Raw genomic sequence first — 19,554 nt, 5'->3', positions numbered from 1 at the left:
AGAGGGGAGGGGGGGGGGGGGAGAGACCACCACATGGTGACCTGTGTGAGCATGGACTCTAGAGAGGGGGTGGGGGGGGGGGGAGAGACCACCACATGGTGACCAGTGTGAGCATGGACTCTAGAGAGGGGAGGGGGGGGAGAGACCACCACATGGTGACCTGTGTGAGCATGGACTCTAGAGAGGGGAGGGGGGGGGGGAGAGACCACCACATGGTGACCTGTTCAGGAATAATGAAACGATTGTGAGTTATGTAGCTGTATCATTTATTCAAACTTTATTAACAATAATGAATCACAAACAAAGAGACAAACGTACGTTTTTTTCCCACACATTAAGAAAGTCGACACATTACTTGAGATTAAAAACAAGGAGTATGTTTTCCCTGCAGCATCGTTCCCACATTTCACCTGCAGGGAGCGATCAACACGTCAGAAAAAGGACGAAGACGACAAATTCTGCAAAACTAAAATGAATTTCATAAAAATGCAAAAGCAGAAAAATAATTGACATTAACATGTACGTTCAGCTTCGACTGAGTGACAGCAGACTGTTGACGCTCCTGTCAGCCAGTCTGCTCTTAGTGAGAGACATCTGATCCAGCTGAGCTTCAAACTGCTGCCTGACCTGCAGAGAGAAGACAGAGTCACTTTACAACCAAAGCACGTTGACTCAGGAAGCTTTTTCTTCTTTATTTAATATTCCTCCGAAGGACTTGAACTTCTGAACATGTCAGAAAACATCTGAATCATTCTGCAGCTTTTATGCTCAAACTGCAAACTCCAGAAAGGCCAACTAGGGGCTATCGGGGGGGAATCTCAGGAGGTAAGCAATGCATAAAAAGACGTCAAAGTGTCTCACCTCAGTCATGCTGTGTGTGAAGCCCCTCAGATCAAATGTGAGTGTTGACGCGTTCACCATGGAGCTGCTGGTGAGGATGTAGCTGCAGAGAGAAACAAGAGAGAGAGAGAGAGAGAGACGTCTTTTCAACAGTTTGAAGAGAATTACAGAGACGTGTATTTTGTCTTTTGAACACAAAGTGCATGTTTGTCCTCTAAAGACAAATCAAAGGCGCTTGTTTATCTCGCCTCCTCAGACATCAGTAAACCTGTAAGTACACAACAAGTCGACACGCTCGTGTGCTCACAGACGCTGCAGAGCTTACCAGCTGACGTTTGATTTGTAAAGCAGAAAGATGGAGCGGATCGAGGCCAAACGGGACGGCGATGAGTGGATGACTTTCCCAACAGGAGAGCGACAGCCGCGACATTTTAGAGAGCTGTAGATGCTGAGAGGAAACAGTGACAGTGAAACGTGTCAGATTCAACACATTAGAAACACATCAAGTGTATTTTACATAATGTGACCTTTGACCTGTACTGCATCTCTTTTAAATTGCTCAATAAAATGCTTCAACAATAGCATAATATTTATTTATATCCAGTTAAGCAATTACTAAGAGCATATCTGCAGCTTGAAAAAGGTTCAAATACTCACCAATTAGCCATTTCCCCTTTCTGTCCAAACTCCTTGTTGTCGCTCACGACCACGTCATCGGTCACTCCTGAAGGGAGACGAGCAGCAGGGTAGTGATTCATGTGTTGGTGATAAAGAATGTGATTATAATTTAAGGTACAGTAGTAATCCTGTCAAACTGGAATTAAAGAAAAGGTAGATAAAAACATTTCACAAGGCAATAAGCTTCACATAGTAAGACACAGAGTTCGCTCTACCCCTGCTCTAAGTGTCTGCAGAAAACATTTGTTATAAGTTGGCGCTATGACAGAATTTGTATTTTTCTAAGTTTATGAAATGATTGTTTTTTGACCCTCCCACAACAATTTGACCAATCGGTGTTATGGTGTAAAGAGTGACCGTGTTAACTTGTGACTTGAATGTGATGATAAAGTGTCTTCTGTCCTAACCAATGACTCTTTGTTCAGTTTTCATTATGATGTCAAAAATACTGATTACGGCAGATATGTTATTAATAAAAAAATATACACAGGGGCATTCTTTACGTCTTTAACTTTACGTGGTAATTACGACAATAACAGACGTAAACGGCTGACAGTCACCAATTAACACGGTCACCATTTAAACCGTAACATTCGCTCGCTACACAACAGTGATTTAACGGGTAGATTCAGCAACATGACCTGATTTACTGATATCTATAACACTAAAACTCTTCGATCATTGTCTGAGTCGACCTGGTGAGTTATAAATGAACTTACTGAGACACAGGATCGAGTCCAAACATTTAATGTCCCCACAAACACCGAGCGAGTCCCCCAGCACTGTGTGACACTCCTGACAGTGGAGAGTCATCCGCTGTGTGTCTTCTAACGTTTTGTGCAGTTTTACATCCCTGGAACATTTAACTAAGAGACTCCCGTCGAACTCCATCATTACGTTTCAGGGAACCTGAAAGAGATGGTGAAACAAGTCGCCCGTTTTAACGTTTTTAACCTCAAACGTCTCTCCTCTCAGTTTGACTTCGGCGCGCTGTGACGTCACGATGCGTTCAGGTGATATCACAATAATGGGTATAAAACGTTTCCAAAAACGAATTTTCATACAAAGGCCCCCTCAAGTCGAAGGAGATAATCACGACCTCACGACTCGAAATGGGAGTGATTTTTTGTTCAGTGACAAGATTGTTTGTAATGTTTTGTTTATGATATGTTTCTTTGTAATTCTTACTTGCATGTTTTGCGTATCAAGCTTTTACCGTTAGTGGCTGTACACCATATACTTTAAATATTCTGTACACATAAAGTGCGAGCAATATTTAGACACACAACATATTTAAGGCCGTTGTCGAAATATTATCTTTGTTTTTACATTGCGACAAAGGGCTCGAGAATCACCGAATTTGGAGGAACGAATTCAAAACTGGGAAATTCCGAGCATCCTGGGAGTACGTGAACGCATGATAAGTTTGTTCGGGGTAACAGTGCCACCATCTGGAAATCTGAGTGTTTTAATAATTCATAATTTAATATGATATTAAATTTAGATTACGCTAGTGACAAAATAATTATTAACAATTTTAACGTACACGACCATCCGAAGAGGATTAACGGCTGTTAGCCGAAACGCTGATGCCGAATGAGCATCTTCGCTCTGATTGGCTCCGCGGTACATCCGGTTACACTCATGAGCCAATCAAACCGCTCCATTTGCTCTGTTTTGAATTAGAGTATTTTTTTAACCGTCGGGCGCCGCCACAGCTTCCAGCAGAGCAGCTCTATCAAACGTGTTTACGCCGATTACCCCTCACAAAAAACGGATAAAACTTTCACACCAACATGGATTTTGACTCCATGAAATACGCGGAGTTACGGAGCGTTGCTAAGGAGCTCGGGCTGAAGGCGAACATGAAGGTAACGGCTTCTTTGAAATGAAGCGGTTAATGTCTGCAGTTACTTCTGGCTCTGCTGACACAAACTGACTCTAATACAGTCTATAGTCTGATTCTAATATTTACAGTCTATAGTCTGATTCTAATATTTACAGTCTATAGTCTGATTCTAATATTTACAGTCTATAGTCTGATTCTAATATTTACAGTCTATAGTCTGATTCTAATATTTACAGTCTATAGTCTGATTCTAATATTTACAGTCTATAGTCTGATTCTAATATTTACAGTCTATAGTCTGACTGTGTTACACTGACAGTTTCTGTAAGCTAATGTTTGATATTGTGTGAATTAATCTTCTTTTGTTTTAAATTAGGCCGATAAACTCCTGAAGGCGATCAAGCAGCATTATCAAGAAGAAAAGAACCAGGAGGATCATGGGAAGGTGAGTTTATTCTGTTTAATGACGCTGTGTCTTAAACCAAGTCTTTATGTAGATTACATTAAATTCAAAACTGTATTTCAGACTCAAGGTCCAGTTAAAACTCAACACAAAACATACACACAAACAAAAGTAACACACACACACACACACACACACACACACACACACACAAACAAAAGTAACACACACACACACACACACAAACAAAAGTAACACACACACACACACAAACAAAAGTAACACACACACACAAACAAAAGTAACACACACACACACACAAACAAAAGTAACACACACACACACACACACACACAAACAAAAGTAACACACACACAAAAGTAACACACACACACACACAAACAAAAGTAACACACAAAAGTAACACACACACACACACAAACAAAAGTAACACACACAAACAAAAGTAACACACACACACACTTTTTTTATTGATCCTTTATCTTTTCTGGGAGGACCCACTGACACCGAGGTCTCTTTTCCAGGTTCTGCCCTGCAACAATACAAAAATAAAAACAGCACTAAACAGTTAACAGAAAGGGCGTAGACACTGAAACATCATCTGAACACAGACTAGACCTGTGAGAGGACGCAGACATCTGTCTGCAGGGCCCTGTCTAGCTTTCTTTGGGCCCCTGTTTTTGTCAAACTAGAATGGAGGGACTCTAAACCCTTTCAGATGATCCATGAGCTGCATCAGTCTGTGATGCTTTAAGAGGGAAACTGACTAGATTCATGAAAAACCCACAAATGATCTCAGTGTTTCCCCTAGGTTTACAGCGTTGGGGGGGTGGGGACAAGCCGACACAGCGACACGACGACACAAACACTTGAAGGAGTCTTGGTGTTTATGTGTTACTTTTAATGACAGCTGTCCTTTACTATCAGAAAGGTTCCTTAAATGACTTCTTTCCCTGATTTCTGACTATATCCACTATCATATCTCTACAATAAAGGCACGAAAAGCCCAAAAATAAATCTTTAAAAAATAAAATAATAATAATAATATAATGGTAGGGGAAACACTGGATCTACCCACCGACCTAAAACATGAAATTGCACTAGAGTACTTATGACGTGCAGCTGTCAGTCATCCTGTACCCGTCAGCAGCAGACGTCAGTCCTTGTGCGACAGCCTGATGATGATTTTGACTTGATTAACCCACAAACACGAGCCACATCTTCTCTTCATTATTCTATTATTGTATTTTTTCTCCCTTTATTTCACCGATGTACATATGTTTGATTTTTAACTTCTTGTTATTTTTGATAATTATATTCCTGTTTCTTGAGCTGTTGTGACAAAAAAATGTCCCCTATGGGGGATCAATAAAGTTGATCTTTATCTTCATCACAGCAGCTTAGTTTTGTTTACATCCTACATTTAATTTTAAACATATACGTTCTTAACACGTGGCTGACTACGATAGACAGGTACCCAAATCCTCTAATGCTATAACATATTGAGTCTGAACTTGTGGTTGAGCATCATTATAGTCCACATATATCATGAAACGTCTCTGTCTGGCAGCGTTGCCTGTAAATATCCTCATCGTGTCTTTTGTAGGATTAGGGGACCGTAAAGAGAACATCCAGTCAGCAGCTGCTGGAGACCAGCTCTACTGGGACTAAACGTTGATTACAAACTGTGTGTTGTTGTTTTCCAGGAACAAGAAGAAGAGGTCGTAGTTGAAGAAGACGTAACACAGGAAAGAGCTCAGGAGAGGAAAGAAGACGTTTCCAGCAGCGTTGTGTTTGTGAACACACGTCGAGGCAAAGGAAACGGTACCAAGAGAAAAGTCTCTGATACTGCTACGACATCTGAGTGTGATGCAGAGTTACCACCAAGTGCAGCAGAGGTAATACACATCAACACAAATACACAACACAAATACACAACACATCAACACAAACACAAACACATCAACACAAACACATCAACACAAACACACAACACATCAACACAAACACATCAACACAAACACATCAACACATCAACACAAACACACAACACATCAACACAAACACATCAACACAAACACACTACACATCAACACATCAACACAAACACATCAACACAAATACATCAACACAAATACACAACACAAATACACAACACATCAACACAAACACAAACACATCAACACAAACACATCAACACAAACACACAACACATCAACACAAACACACAACACATCAACACAAACACAAACACATCAACACAAACACATCAACACAAACACAAACACATCAACACAAACACACAACACATCAACAAAAACACATCAACACAAACACACAACACATCAACACAAACACATCAACACATCAACACAAACACAAACACATCAACACAAATACACAACACAAATACACAACACATCAACACAAACACACAACACATCAACACAAACACATCAACACAAACACACAACACATCAACACAAACACATCAACACAAACACATCAACACATCAACACAAACACAAACACATCAACACATCAACACAAACACATCAACACAAACACATCAACACATCAACACAAACACACAACACATCAACACAAACACATCAACACAAACACAAACACATCAACACAAATACACAACACAAATACACAACACATCAACACAAACACACAACACATCAACACAAACACACAACACATCAACACAAACACATCAACACAAACACAAACACATCAACACAAACACAAACACACAACACATCAACACAAACACATCAACACAAACACATCAACACATCAACACAAACACACAACACATCAACACAAACACATCAACACAAACACAAACACATCAACACAAATACACAACACAAATACACAACACATCAACACAACACATCAACACAAACACACAACACATCAACACAAACACATCAACACAAACACACAACACAAATACACAACACATCAACACAAATACACAACACAAATACACAACACATCAACACAAACACACTACACATCAACACAAACACATCAACACAAACACATCAACACAAACACAAACACATCAACACAAACACACAACACATCAACACAAACACACAACACAAACACATCAACACAAACACACAACACATCAACACAAACACAAACACATCAACACAAACATATCAACACAAACACACAACACATCAACACAAACACATCAACACAAATACACAACACAAACACATCAACACAAACACATCAACACATCAACAAAAACACATCAACACAAACACACAACACATCAACACAAACACACAACACATCACCACAAACACATCAACACAAACACATCAACACAAACACACAACACATCAACACAAACACATCAACACAAACACACAACACATCAACACAAACACATCAACACAAACACATCAACACAAACACACAACACATCAACACAAATACACAACACAAATACACAACACAAATACACAACACATCAACACAAACACATCAACACAAACACACAACACATCAACACAAACACACAACACATCAACAAAAACACATCAACACAAACACACAACACATCAACACAAACACAAACACATCAACACAAACACATCAACACAAACACATCAACACAAACACACAACACATCAACACATCAACACAAACACATCAACACAAACACACAACACATCAACACAAACACACAACACATCAACAAAAACACATCAACACAAACACACAACACATCAACACAAACACATCAACACAAACACATCAACACAAACACACAACACATCAACACAAATACACAACACAAACACATCAACACAAACACACAACACATCAACACAAACACATCAACACAAACACACAACACATCAACACAAATACACAACACAAATACACAACACAAATACACAACACATCAACACAAACACATCAACACAAACACACAACACATCAACACAAACACACAACACATCAACAAAAACACATCAACACAAACACACAACACATCAACACAAACACAAACACATCAACACAAACACACAACACATCAACACAAACACATCAACACAAACACATCAACACATCAACACAAACACACAACACATCAACACAAACACACAACACATCAACACAAACACACAACACATCAACACAAACACATCAACACAAACACACAACACATCAACACAAACACATCAACACAAACACATCAACACATCAACACAAACACATCAACACAAACACATCAACACATCAACACAAACACATCAACACATCAACACAAACACACAACACATCAACACAAACACACAACACATCAACACAAACACACAACACATCAACAAAAACACATCAACACAAACACACAACACATCAACACAAACACAAACACATCAACACAAACACATCAACACAAACACACAACACATCAACACAAATACACAACACAAACACATCAACACAAACACATCAACACAAACACACAACACATCAACAAAAACACATCAACACAAACACACAACACATCAACACAAACACATCAACACAAACACACAACACATCAACACAAACACACAACACATCAACACAAACACATCAACACAAACACACAACACATCAACAAAAACACACAAACACACAACACATCAACACAAACACACAACACATCAACACAAACACACAACACATCAACACAAACACAAACACATCAACACAAACACACAACACATCAACACAAACACATCAACACAAACACACAACACATCAACACAAATACACAACACAAATACACAACACATCAACACAAACACATCAACACAAACACACAACACATCAACACAAACACACAACACATCAACACAAACACATCAACACAAACACACAACACATCAACAAAAACACATCAACACAAACACACAACACATCAACACAAACACATCAACACAAACACACAACACATCAACACAAACACATCAACACAAACACATCAACACATCAACACAAACACACAACACATCAACACAAACACACAACACATCAACACAAACACACAACACATCAACACAAACACACAACACATCAACAAAAACACATCAACACAAACACACAACACATCAACACAAACACACAACACATCAACACAAACACACAACACATCAACACAAACACATCAACACAAACACACAACACATCAACACAAATACACAACACAAACACATCAACACAAACACATCAACACAAACACACAACACATCAACAAAAACACATCAACACAAACACACAACACATCAACACAAACACATCAACACAAACACACAACACATCAACACAAACACACAACACATCAACACAAACACATCAACACAAACACACAACACATCAACAAAAACACACAAACACACAACACATCAACACAAACACACAACACATCAACACAAACACACAACACATCAACACAAACACATCAACACAAACACACAACACATCAACACAAACACACAACACATCAACACAAACACATCAACACAAACACATCAACACAAACACACAACACATCAACACAAACACATCAACACAAACACATCAACACAAATACACAACACAAATACACAACACATCAACACAAACACATCAACACAAACACACAACACATCAACACAAACACACAACACATCAACACAAACACATCAACACAAACACACAACACATCAACAAAAACACATCAACACAAACACACAACACATCAACACAAACACACAACACATCAACACAAACACATCAACACAAACACACAACACATCAACACAAACACATGAACACAAACACACAACACATCAACACAAATACACAACACAAACACATCAACACAAACACATCAACACAAACACACAACACATCAACAAAAACACATCAACACAAACACACAACACATCAACACAAACACACAACACATCAACACAAACACACAACACATCAACACAAACACATCAACACAAACACACAACACATCAACACAAACACACAACACATCAACACAAACACATCAACACAAACACACAACACATCAACACAAACACCAACACATCAACACAAACACACAACACATCAACACAAACACATCAACACAAACACACAACACATCAACAAAAACACATCAACACAAACACATCAACACAAACACACAACACATCAACACAAACACACAACACATCAACACAAACACACAACACATCAACACAAACACACAACACATCAACACACAACACATCAACACACAACACATCAACACAAACACAAACACATCAACACAAACACATCAACACAAACACATCAACACAAACACATCAACACAAACACACAACACATCAACAAAAACACATCAACACAAACACACAACACATCAACACAAACACACAACACATCAACACAAACACACAACACATCAACACAAACACACAACACATCAACACACAACACATCAACACAAACACAAACACATCAACACAAACACATCAACACAAACACACAACACATCAACACAAACACATCAACACAAACACATCAACACAAACACATCAACACAAACACATCAACACAAATACACAACATATCAACACAAACACATCAACACAAACACACAACACATCAACACAAACACATCAACACAAACACACAACACATCAACACAAACACATCAACACAAACACACAACACATCAACACAAACACATCAACACAAATACACAACACAAACACACAACACATCAACACAAACACACAACACATCAACACAAACACATCAACACAAACACACAACACATCAACACAAACACACAACACATCAACACAAACACACAACACATCAACACAAACACATCAACACAAACACACAACACATCAACACAAACACATCAACACAAACACACAACACATCAACACAAACACATCAACACAAACACACAACACATCAACACAAACACATCAACACAAACACACAACACATCAACACAAACACACAACACATCAACACAAACACATCAACACAAACACACAACACATCAACACAAACACATCAACACAAATACACAACACAAACACATCAACACAAACACATCAACACAAACACAAACACATCAACACAAACACATCAACACAAACACATCAACACAAACACATCAACACAAACACACAACACATCAACACAAATACACAACATATGGAAGTTGGTCTGGTAGCTGGAGAGGTGTCAGATCACTTCCTGAGCTGCCGAGGTGCCCTTGAGCAAGGCACCAAACCCCCTCCCCACCATCAGCTCAGGAGCGCCCGCTGTGGGCCGCCCCGTCACTCTGACATCTCTCCATGTTCATAAGATCCTGTTTCTACATGTGTGTGTGTTCATGACTAACTGAGTGTAAAAACTGACATTTTTTGCAGGGATCAATAAAAGTAAACATTAACTGAAGGGAGAAAATATTCAACCCTAAATAGGATAAATGGATGTTGCAATACATTTTTCCTCAATTCTGAGCAAATTGCAAACATGCTAAAAGTTTTCCAGAGCGCAGAGTGACCAGGAGCAAGTTTCTACATCGAGCGGCAACAAAAGCAATCAGTATCGACACCTAACACGGCTTGTTCCTTGATGACCAAACAAGTAGACTCATGATAACATAACTATGTCACCAGATGGTGCAGCATGAGTCTCGGGTGAAACCGACCCCTAATAAGCCCCTCCTTCTTATGAACGCTTCTACAATTCTACAATTCACTTATCAGACTCTTTTATCCAAAGCGACGTACATCAGAGAGTAAGAACAACACAAACAAGGATCTAGAAAAAAGGGAACAATGTCAGTAAGAGCAAACGATCAGCTTTGAGTCTGATTGGACACACAGGTGCTGACAGGAAGTGACCAGAGGCAAAGCACAACATTGAGGGCAGTTCTTGAGAGCTCTAATCAGTATAGAAACCATCTTATAAGTCGTCGTTATCAAACAAAAACCATCGTCATTACCATCATCATCATCAATAATATGGAGACCATCATCATTAAGTTAGTAGGTGTTCATGACGTTCTCTTCATTGTTGTGTTCTCGTTCGTTCCTTACCGTCATGAGGAGTCGTTAAATGACTGTTGTTTCTCTCAGGTCGACACCGAGGAGGCCGTGTCTTCTGAACCCTGTGAAGTCAGGAGCGCCAAGAAGAGAAAAGTGTCCTCTACCAAGGACTCAGACCGGACTGAAGACGAGCCCCCTAAAGAGGACCAGACCCCCCCGGACTGTGAGCAGCAGCCGGACACCACGGATGAAGCTCCTGTGGTTGTTCAGACAGGTCAGTAGTTTACCCTGATGAAGACTGAAATATTCTAGTTTAGTGATTATAAATGACGTATTCAAAGCTACAATGAGTTATGTTTATGCTTTAATATTTAATATGCGTTAAGCTTTCAAATATTAATCCGTTTGTTTTTTCCTTTTTAAAATTATATTCCAATCCTGAATTTCTTTCTAACCTCCCTTCTCAGTCCTGCCTCCTTTTTGAAGGATTTGCATTTCTACTTTTAAATAAAGAAAACATATTGTTGTATAGATAATGAAGTGAGTCACATTTTCTTGTGAGTTTGAACCTTTTCCCCCTGTGGCTGATTTTTAGTCACATTTTAAAGATGTTTGAAGCGAACTTCACGAATCAAACTTTTTTCTTTCTTCATTCTCGATGTCTCTTAAAAAAGCTCCCAAAGTGTCCCGAGGGGGGAGGATCCCTCGTTACCAGGGCTCCCAGCAGGACAAGAAGATGCTGCTGAAGCCCGTCACTCCGAGTCAGTTTGTTTCTTTTTTTACTCTTTAAGAACTTCAGAGACGGTCTACGAGTCAGAATAACCGCGGTGTGTTTTCTTTCTTCTGCAGACTTCAAAAAACTCCATGAGGCTCATTTCAACAAGATGGAGTCCATCGACTCTTACGTGCAGCGAAAAACCAAACAGATGGAGACGTTCAAGACTTCAGTGAAGGAGCTGAAGGTGAGGTCGTCTGAACGAGATTTAATCATGAACATCTCTTTATGAACTTTATTACATCTTTTATTTGTTCTGACTTTCAGAAGCTCGCAGACAAAACCAAACTGCAGCGAGCGGACTCCAAACCTCCGGTGGTGAGTTTGAACATTACAGCTGCAGGATCTAAACTCCGCCCACCGACCCGTTTAACCTTCATGCTTTTTATCCACAGAAGGCGAGCAGCACGTCCATGTTTAGCCCCGCCCCTCCGACTAAAACAGCAGCCGAGGACAGGCGCAGAAAAACTCTGCTCTCTGCCAATAAACCTGCAGCAAACAAACCGGCGGTGAAGGAAGTCGCTTCGTTCAGACCGTCTGTCCTCTCCACGCGCAGGATCAACGTGCGGTGAGCGACTCTTTCCCGTTCACTGTCAGTTAGGTTCTTTGTGGTCACTCTGACAAAGATTTATTAAAAGGTTTTGAGGGGTTCTGTAGTTTCCTCGTCTATCAGCATCAGGAGAGGTTACCGTCTCCCCGCCCCTCCCGTCCTGTTTCACCACCGAGTGTGAGTGAGACGGCGAGCGGCAGACGAGCTGAAAAACATCTGAAAATAACGAGATGCATCTCAAAGTGAATTTGTTTGTAAAGTCTGTTTGGTCTCCTTCAGTTCTCTTGAGATGACATCCTGTTATAATGCTCTTTAAACACGGCGTCCCTGAGTGGGCGTGGCCTCTCTCTCCCCTCACGTGGTGTCAGGGTTAATGTTTAGAGTGGGAGGGGTTCACCTGGAGAACAAAACGTGTGAGACATGTTTGAGTCTCTGAGTGAAACTGAAACGAGCTGAAGGAAGCTCCGCCCCCTTTAGTGTGAACACAGAGCTGAGAACAACAAACGCAGAGGGAGTCTGACTTCACGCTCGCTTTAAGAAGTCATTTCTACTTTTATATCAACAGAGTTTATTTGATTTCTGCACGTTGTTCCTTTAAAAACTCTTTTTGTGTCATTTAGATGAAAACATGTATGAAAGGTTTAAAACGCTGTTATTCCCCTTTAACATCAAACCTTGTTGCCATGCAGGTTTTCAGAAGCCACTCATGACAACGAGTACAAGAGGTTGATGGTGAAGACGCCCGCTCGCATGTCGCCCTGTGTGGCGTCGAGCACCCCGCAGAGACAAACAGCTGACGGAGGAAAGGCCAACAGCGTGAAGACGTCGGCTCTCTCTGCCACCAAAAGCCCAGGTACTGTTTACCTCTTCATCCACGTAGAGGTTATCTGAGTTCACCTGAAGATGGTTAAGATGAAGCGCGGACGCCGCACTAAGACAACCAGAGAGATAACGGTCTAGTTCCTGCTGTGTGTGGAGAGCAACGATTCATTCAGCAACAGAGTCCGGACTCTGCAGGTCTCCTTAAATCTCTCACCGCTAATATCCACACGGCGCTGCGGTCCGTCATCGCCGTGCACTTCAGCGCTGTTCACTTCCTCTCTAGTCAATGATCGTCCACACCGCGTGCAGCTCGCGTCAAGATGAGCAGAGCAGGAAGGAAAACACGGGAAGGCGCAGAGTCACCCGCTCAATTTCAAAATAAAAGCGCTGACTGAACGCAGCACACATGGACACATGTGGAAATAATTATAAATAATTTATCATGTTACTTCATCATCTTTTACACTATTCACCACTGCACTGTTTCATGTTCATGTAAATATTAGTCTTTTCTTATTCTGTTGATATTTAATGTTGTACCTGTACATAAGAGAGCACAGTTCACTGAAGTTAAATTCTGTGTGTGTGTGTGTGTGTGTGTGTGTGTGTGTGTGTGTGTGTGTGTGTGTGTGTGTGTGTGTGTGTGTGTGTGTGTGTGTGTGTGTGTGTGTGTGTGTGTGTGTGTGTGTGTGTGTGTGTGTGTGTGTGTGTGTGTGTGTGTGTGTGTGTGTGTGTGTGTGTGTGTGTGTGTGTGTGTGTGTGTGTGTGTGTGTGTGTGTGTGTGTGTGTGTGTGTGTGTGTGTGTGTGTGTAAACATACCTGGACAATAAATCTGATTCTGAAATAATCAGTCATCATCAAACGAGACTTAAAGGACAAACAAACATGGAGGACGACAGGCAGCAGGAATAGTTTTTGGACTTTTAATTAAATATTCACGTGGAGGTGCTGTTAACATGTTCTGTTCGAGCGTGGGCAGGAGGCGAGTTATCATTTATTTGCGACTGTTTTTAGAGCTTCCTTCAGTCCAGAGTGCGTGCTCGTCTGTCCTTAGGTTCCGCCCACACAGCAGGAGATCAGATGTTTTAAACATTTTAAACATGTTTAATATTTACCATTTGAAAGTTAAGATGGCTGCGATCGGATCTTTCTTCACACGCCTCACATCGCAGGAACGTCTCATATTCATCTCTGGGGTTTAGCTTCAGTCATGTTGTTTAACCCGCTTCACTTATGTGACCTCGTGTTTTTAGGAGCGTTTGTTTTCACCGGCAACACGAGCACTTCCACGACGCCCGGGACTCAGAAGAAGGCGAGCTTTGACCTGAAGGCGAGTCTGTCCCGCCCCCTCAGCTACAAGCCTCACACAGGTACCACAGCAGTCCACTGTCTCTCTACAACACGGTCAGACGGCGGTCAGATCCCTCATGGTTATTCATCTTTTTAAAGGGAAACTGAAGCCGTTTGGAGAAGCTAAAGAAAACCAAGAAGGAAACAAGTCTGTGATCTCCAACTCTCACCAGAAGAACTACAAGCAGCACCAGGTCCAGACCAGGTAGGTCCTGCTGCAGAGCTCGGACCGCTTTGGGTCTCTGATGAGGCGGTCTCTGATCGAGGTTTCTGTTTCTCTCTTCAGGGGCGAGAGGAGAGCGAAGCAGGCGGAGGATCGCAAACAGAAGAAGGAGAGCATGCTGGGAGCGAGGAGAGGACTCGTCATGATGTAAAAAAAGAAAAGTGCTCGTTAGTCGACGTTTGTACAGCTCGTTTCCTCCTGTGTAAATATTTCACCGTCTGTTTTTGTACTTTTGCGATCTTTTACCCTTTGAGCTTCTACCTGACGTTTAGTGCAGTGATTTTAGATTTGACTCGAACACCTTGAACGATGCATGCTGTACGTTCATGTGAGGAATGTTTTAAAGTGCAGATTTGTTGTAAAGATTTCATGTTTGCTTTGTTTTAACTTTTTTGGGAGAGAATGATAAAAAATACATCGATGGTAAAATATCTCCTCGTTTGTATTTTCTTTTATTTCAGTGTTGGAAAAGTTTCTGACCTTCATGATTTGATACAGAAACATAAAAAGGTTCAATGACGTATTAAATATGTCTCATGAATAATTAAGATGTGGCTCATTGACGTGTCGGAGGATGTTTTTAACATGTGAAAGCAGCTGTCAGATAATGTGCTGTGATTTAAAGGGAAACGATGTACGGAAGAGGACGAGGGTCAAACATGAGGAATAATTTAGTCCAGAAAGATCAGGCCGCCATGACACCTGTCGATCATTCACGCTACAGAGGTGAACGGAAGAGGACGCTCAAGTGCTAAGGCTGATGATCTTATTTTATTACGAGTGTCGTCCCCCGTCTGTCCCTGCAGGGGGCGCTGGAGTCCCATCGATGGCGGTCTCCATGCTGGAAATGCTGTCTCAGTCTAACTTTCAGTCAACCTAACGACAGGCTGAGAGCTGGAGCTGAGGCGGGTTTTAAACCTCCTGACAAACCGTTACACCGCGCCCACCTGTCAATCAGGTCAGCTACACGCCTTATTGTGAATAACTCTTATCCTTCATCAAATCAAAACTGATGAGTCATCAAAACATTCACCCCCCCGTACAGTGTGTGTCCATCGAGACATGAGCTAATCACACCTATTTGGTTTTATGAACCAGGCTGTAAACATGTTAATCTCTGCTGTAAAAACAGGCTTTTTAGAATGGGTGTGTATGTGACTTCCTGTGCTTCTGCAGCCAGCCTCTAGTGGACACTCCAGGAACTGCAGGATTTTTACACTTCAGAATCGGCTTCATGTTTCAAGACTGGAGGTTGCTGCTTGCACAGTAGAGACAAAGTTGTGTTAGAAAACAAAAGCTCCTGACTTAGACTCTGAAGAATCAGAAAACATGAACTCGTGGTATGAAGGTTGATGGATGGAGAGAAACTGTCCGTCTTAGAGAAGGTGTTGCATGTATTTATTGTCGGCTGATATTTAAGAAAGCAGTCCAGGTCCAGCACTGAAGGAGTTCCTCTCAAACTTCCGGATTCTTCTTGTACATCTCGTAGGCAAACTCCTCGGTGTGAGCGAAGTCTTTGCACACGCCGATGTAATCGATCTCCAGCTGGAAGGGGCCGTCCGCTTTGTCCCCCAGAGTGAAGCCGACTGTGTTTACCTGCAAATACAAAAACATAAGGAAGTACTGTCTGTTTAGTTTATATTGTGCTTTTCAGTAAGTCACAAAGTGCTTTAGAAGTGGAAAAGAATAAATAAAGGTAAGACGGCTACAGAAGCTACAGATTCAATGTGTAAGAATCAGAGCTGCTAGCATGAACTAGTTCATCACCATTCATTAAGTACTGAAATAAATGCATAATAACAGATGTTCAAAACAGACCACACAGGGGCGCTAGATAACCTAGCAGTTATGTAGTGCAAACCCTGTACAGAGGCTATAGAGCTCATTGCAGCGGCCGTGGGTTCGAATCCGAACTCGGCCCTTTGCTGCATGTCGTCCCCCTCCCCACATTTCCTGTCTCACTTCAGCTGTCCTCTCTAATAAAGACCCCAAAACATTACTTTAAATAAACAAACAGACTTCAAAGTCTTAATCTGTGATGTTTCACTCTTAAATATAAATCAAGTATCTCCTCTGAAAATAACTCTGTGAGTCATGACTGTCTACAATGGGTGTAACACCCGAGTCCCACTGTCTGTGATGTTTTCAGAGTTTTCAGAGTCCTATCTTCACTTTGTTTACATCTCCAGGACGGCCGGCTGACTCCTCCCCTCACGTATAAAAGTAGTTTAATTGAGGGACTAGAGAAAAGAAGAATAACATACTGTACTCACTGCTTAACTGTGTTTCTAGATCACGCTCATTTCAGGTAAATTTACATGCAGTGTGAAGATACGAGCGTAATAAAGATCGCTAGCATTAGCATGCTAACACAACAATGCAGCGCGAGTTGTTTTGGTTTCATGCTGGTGCTCAAGGGCGACATCTGCTGGATCAAAATATCACAAAGAGTTTAATGTCACTACCAAGGGAAGCTGAAGGGCGGTGAGCCGTAACCTAGCAACAGTAAGCACAGACGAGCAGCGTTCTGAAATTGTCGCCGTCAGCGTTATTAGTGGTCACATGGCGCTGACTTGACATTTATTTATTGAAGTGTTAGTTGATGTGTTCCTCTGCTCTACCTTGTCCAGCCAGGCGTGGTGCTGGTCGTCTTGTAGCCGCCCTCGATGTGTGAGGAAGAACTTGGAGAACGGGATCTGTGAGAAGAGAAATCATCACAAGGGAAACACAGCGTGGTTCAAATCCTGAGATGTTTTTTTGATGTATTAACGCACACACCTGAGCTACGCTTTCAGTGCTCACCTTCACATCCTGCCAGTACGGCCCCCCCCTCGTGTACAGGAAGTAACAGTACACATCGTCCTTCTGGTGCGAGAAGTACGTTTCTGTGGCGAGATTGATCATCCAGGGCCGCCCGTCGCCACGCACTCGCAAGTGCAGGGTGTTGAAACTGGTCCAGTCGTGATGCTTCTTCCTGTCGAATGAAGCCTGGAGGAGAAACAGACATGCATGGGCCGAGGTCAGATTCAAACCCACAGCGCTGTGATGAGGACTATAGCCTCTGTACATAGAGAGTCAAGATTCAAGATTTGTATTTGTCACAATAACAACAACAATAAACACTCAAATTACTAAAACACATTAAAATAGAATATAATGTAAACTTAACTAAACATGAGACATAACCACGAGGCCATTTGGCGGCCCAGTTACTTGATCTTTACAGGATGTTCCCTCATGAGCAGTCAGAGTAATAAAAACCAGATCACTAACCTGCGGTTGTTTTGAGCGCATGCTGCAGTAGCCACTGTAGCGTGTCTCTCCGTCCCTCGGCGGCGTGGAGCTCAGAGTCCCGTAAAGAAAACACGTGTTATTGTTTTTGCCGAGCTTTAAGTACGCCTCACTATGACCTCCAATCTCCTTATCCGAGGACACCACCCACTCCTCCAGGCTCTCCGGACCCCTGAACTCCCATACCAACCGGTTCTGCTCCAACATGTGCTCCAGGATGGGTTTGCCCTCCGGACCCACCCAGCGTTCAAAAAACTCTTTTTTCAGCAGAGTGAAATGTTTCTTTATCCCGCCCAGACCCCTCCAGAGGTCAAAGTTCACGTTCTGCCACGGGAGCTTGTCTTCTTTGGGCTGGCCGGGTCGTCTGTATTCACCCTGGGTCACAGCTCGTCTGGGCGCAGAGCGAGGAGGGATGGAGGTCAGCAGCCTCGCTGAGGGGAGACGTGTGATCTTCTGCAAAGACATCTCAGCGGTGATACGGAGAAATCAGAGCTGCAAAACAGGAGGCGGAAGTGATGTCACTACTGTGACGTTACAGCGTGTTCATCCCATGTCCCGTCAGACTGTTTGACAGACTGTTTATTCAGACTGTTTAATCAGACTGTTTAACAGACTGTTTAATCAGACTGTTTAACAGACTGTTTAACAGACTGTTTATTCAGACTGTTTAA

The 19,554-nt window shown here is 41.6% G+C and overlaps 3 protein-coding genes across 3 annotated transcripts; 1 reads left to right on the top strand and 2 right to left on the bottom strand.

Annotated features, from left to right (window-relative positions):
- Positions 1-350: 350 nt before the first annotated feature.
- Positions 351-2,487, bottom strand: oip5 (opa interacting protein 5). The gene is made up of 6 exons (XM_061063660.1): positions 2,238-2,487; positions 1,498-1,564; positions 1,166-1,288; positions 862-943; positions 518-627; positions 351-410 (listed from the first exon to the last, which is right to left on the bottom strand). The coding sequence occupies exons 1-5, from the start codon at positions 2,410-2,412 to the stop codon at positions 526-528; spliced, it is 549 nt and encodes a 182-aa protein (XP_060919643.1). The 5' UTR covers positions 2,413-2,487; the 3' UTR covers positions 351-410; positions 518-525.
- Positions 2,488-3,209: 722 nt separating this feature from the next.
- Positions 3,210-16,023, top strand: nusap1 (nucleolar and spindle associated protein 1). Its single transcript, XM_061063650.1, has 12 exons — positions 3,210-3,389; positions 3,744-3,812; positions 5,498-5,689; positions 11,963-12,146; positions 12,547-12,633; positions 12,722-12,834; positions 12,915-12,965; positions 13,043-13,215; positions 13,887-14,050; positions 15,273-15,389; positions 15,469-15,574; positions 15,656-16,023. The coding sequence occupies exons 1-12, from the start codon at positions 3,315-3,317 to the stop codon at positions 15,741-15,743; spliced, it is 1,419 nt and encodes a 472-aa protein (XP_060919633.1). The 5' UTR covers positions 3,210-3,314; the 3' UTR covers positions 15,744-16,023.
- A 950-nt stretch (positions 16,024-16,973) lies between these two features.
- ndufaf1 (NADH:ubiquinone oxidoreductase complex assembly factor 1) lies at positions 16,974-19,348 on the bottom strand. Its single transcript, XM_061063656.1, has 4 exons — positions 18,866-19,348; positions 18,395-18,580; positions 18,214-18,288; positions 16,974-17,188 (listed from the first exon to the last, which is right to left on the bottom strand). Exons 1-4 carry the CDS (start codon positions 19,346-19,348, stop codon positions 17,048-17,050), a joined length of 885 nt encoding a protein of 294 aa, XP_060919639.1. The 3' UTR covers positions 16,974-17,047.
- Between the last annotated feature and the right edge of the window lie 206 nt (positions 19,349-19,554).

Source organism: Labrus mixtus, chromosome 18, assembly GCF_963584025.1.
Source record: "Labrus mixtus chromosome 18, fLabMix1.1, whole genome shotgun sequence".
Taxonomy (NCBI): Eukaryota; Metazoa; Chordata; class Actinopteri; order Labriformes; family Labridae; genus Labrus; species Labrus mixtus.
This window is presented reverse-complemented; position numbering and strand designations above follow the sequence as displayed.

What these genes read in the sequence shown, in the direction of transcription:
- oip5 (XM_061063660.1), bottom strand. Translation starts at nt 2,412, where the DNA reads ATGATGGAGTTCGACGGGAGTCTCTTAGTTAAATGTTCCAGGGATGTA. An exon ending in AAAGGGGAAATGGCTAATTG is followed by an intron (nt 1,289 to 1,497) that starts GTGAGTATTTGA and finishes GTTTCCTCTCAG; the next exon opens with CATCTACAGCTCTCTAAAAT. An exon ending in TACAAATCAAACGTCAGCTG is followed by an intron (nt 944 to 1,165) that starts GTAAGCTCTGCA and finishes TTCTCTCTGCAG; the next exon opens with CTACATCCTCACCAGCAGCT.
- ndufaf1 (XM_061063656.1), bottom strand. Translation starts at nt 19,348, where the DNA reads ATGTCTTTGCAGAAGATCACACGTCTCCCCTCAGCGAGGCTGCTGACC. An exon ending in TGCGCTCAAAACAACCGCAG is followed by an intron (nt 18,581 to 18,865) that starts GTTAGTGATCTG and finishes TTTCTCCTCCAG; the next exon opens with GCTTCATTCGACAGGAAGAA. An exon ending in ACCACGCCTGGCTGGACAAG is followed by an intron (nt 17,189 to 18,213) that starts GTAGAGCAGAGG and finishes TTGTATTTGCAG; the next exon opens with GTAAACACAGTCGGCTTCAC.
- nusap1 (XM_061063650.1), top strand. Translation starts at nt 3,315, where the DNA reads ATGGATTTTGACTCCATGAAATACGCGGAGTTACGGAGCGTTGCTAAG. An exon ending in TACCACCAAGTGCAGCAGAG is followed by an intron (nt 5,690 to 11,962) that starts GTAATACACATC and finishes TGTTTCTCTCAG; the next exon opens with GTCGACACCGAGGAGGCCGT. An exon ending in CTTCAGTGAAGGAGCTGAAG is followed by an intron (nt 12,835 to 12,914) that starts GTGAGGTCGTCT and finishes TCTGACTTTCAG; the next exon opens with AAGCTCGCAGACAAAACCAA.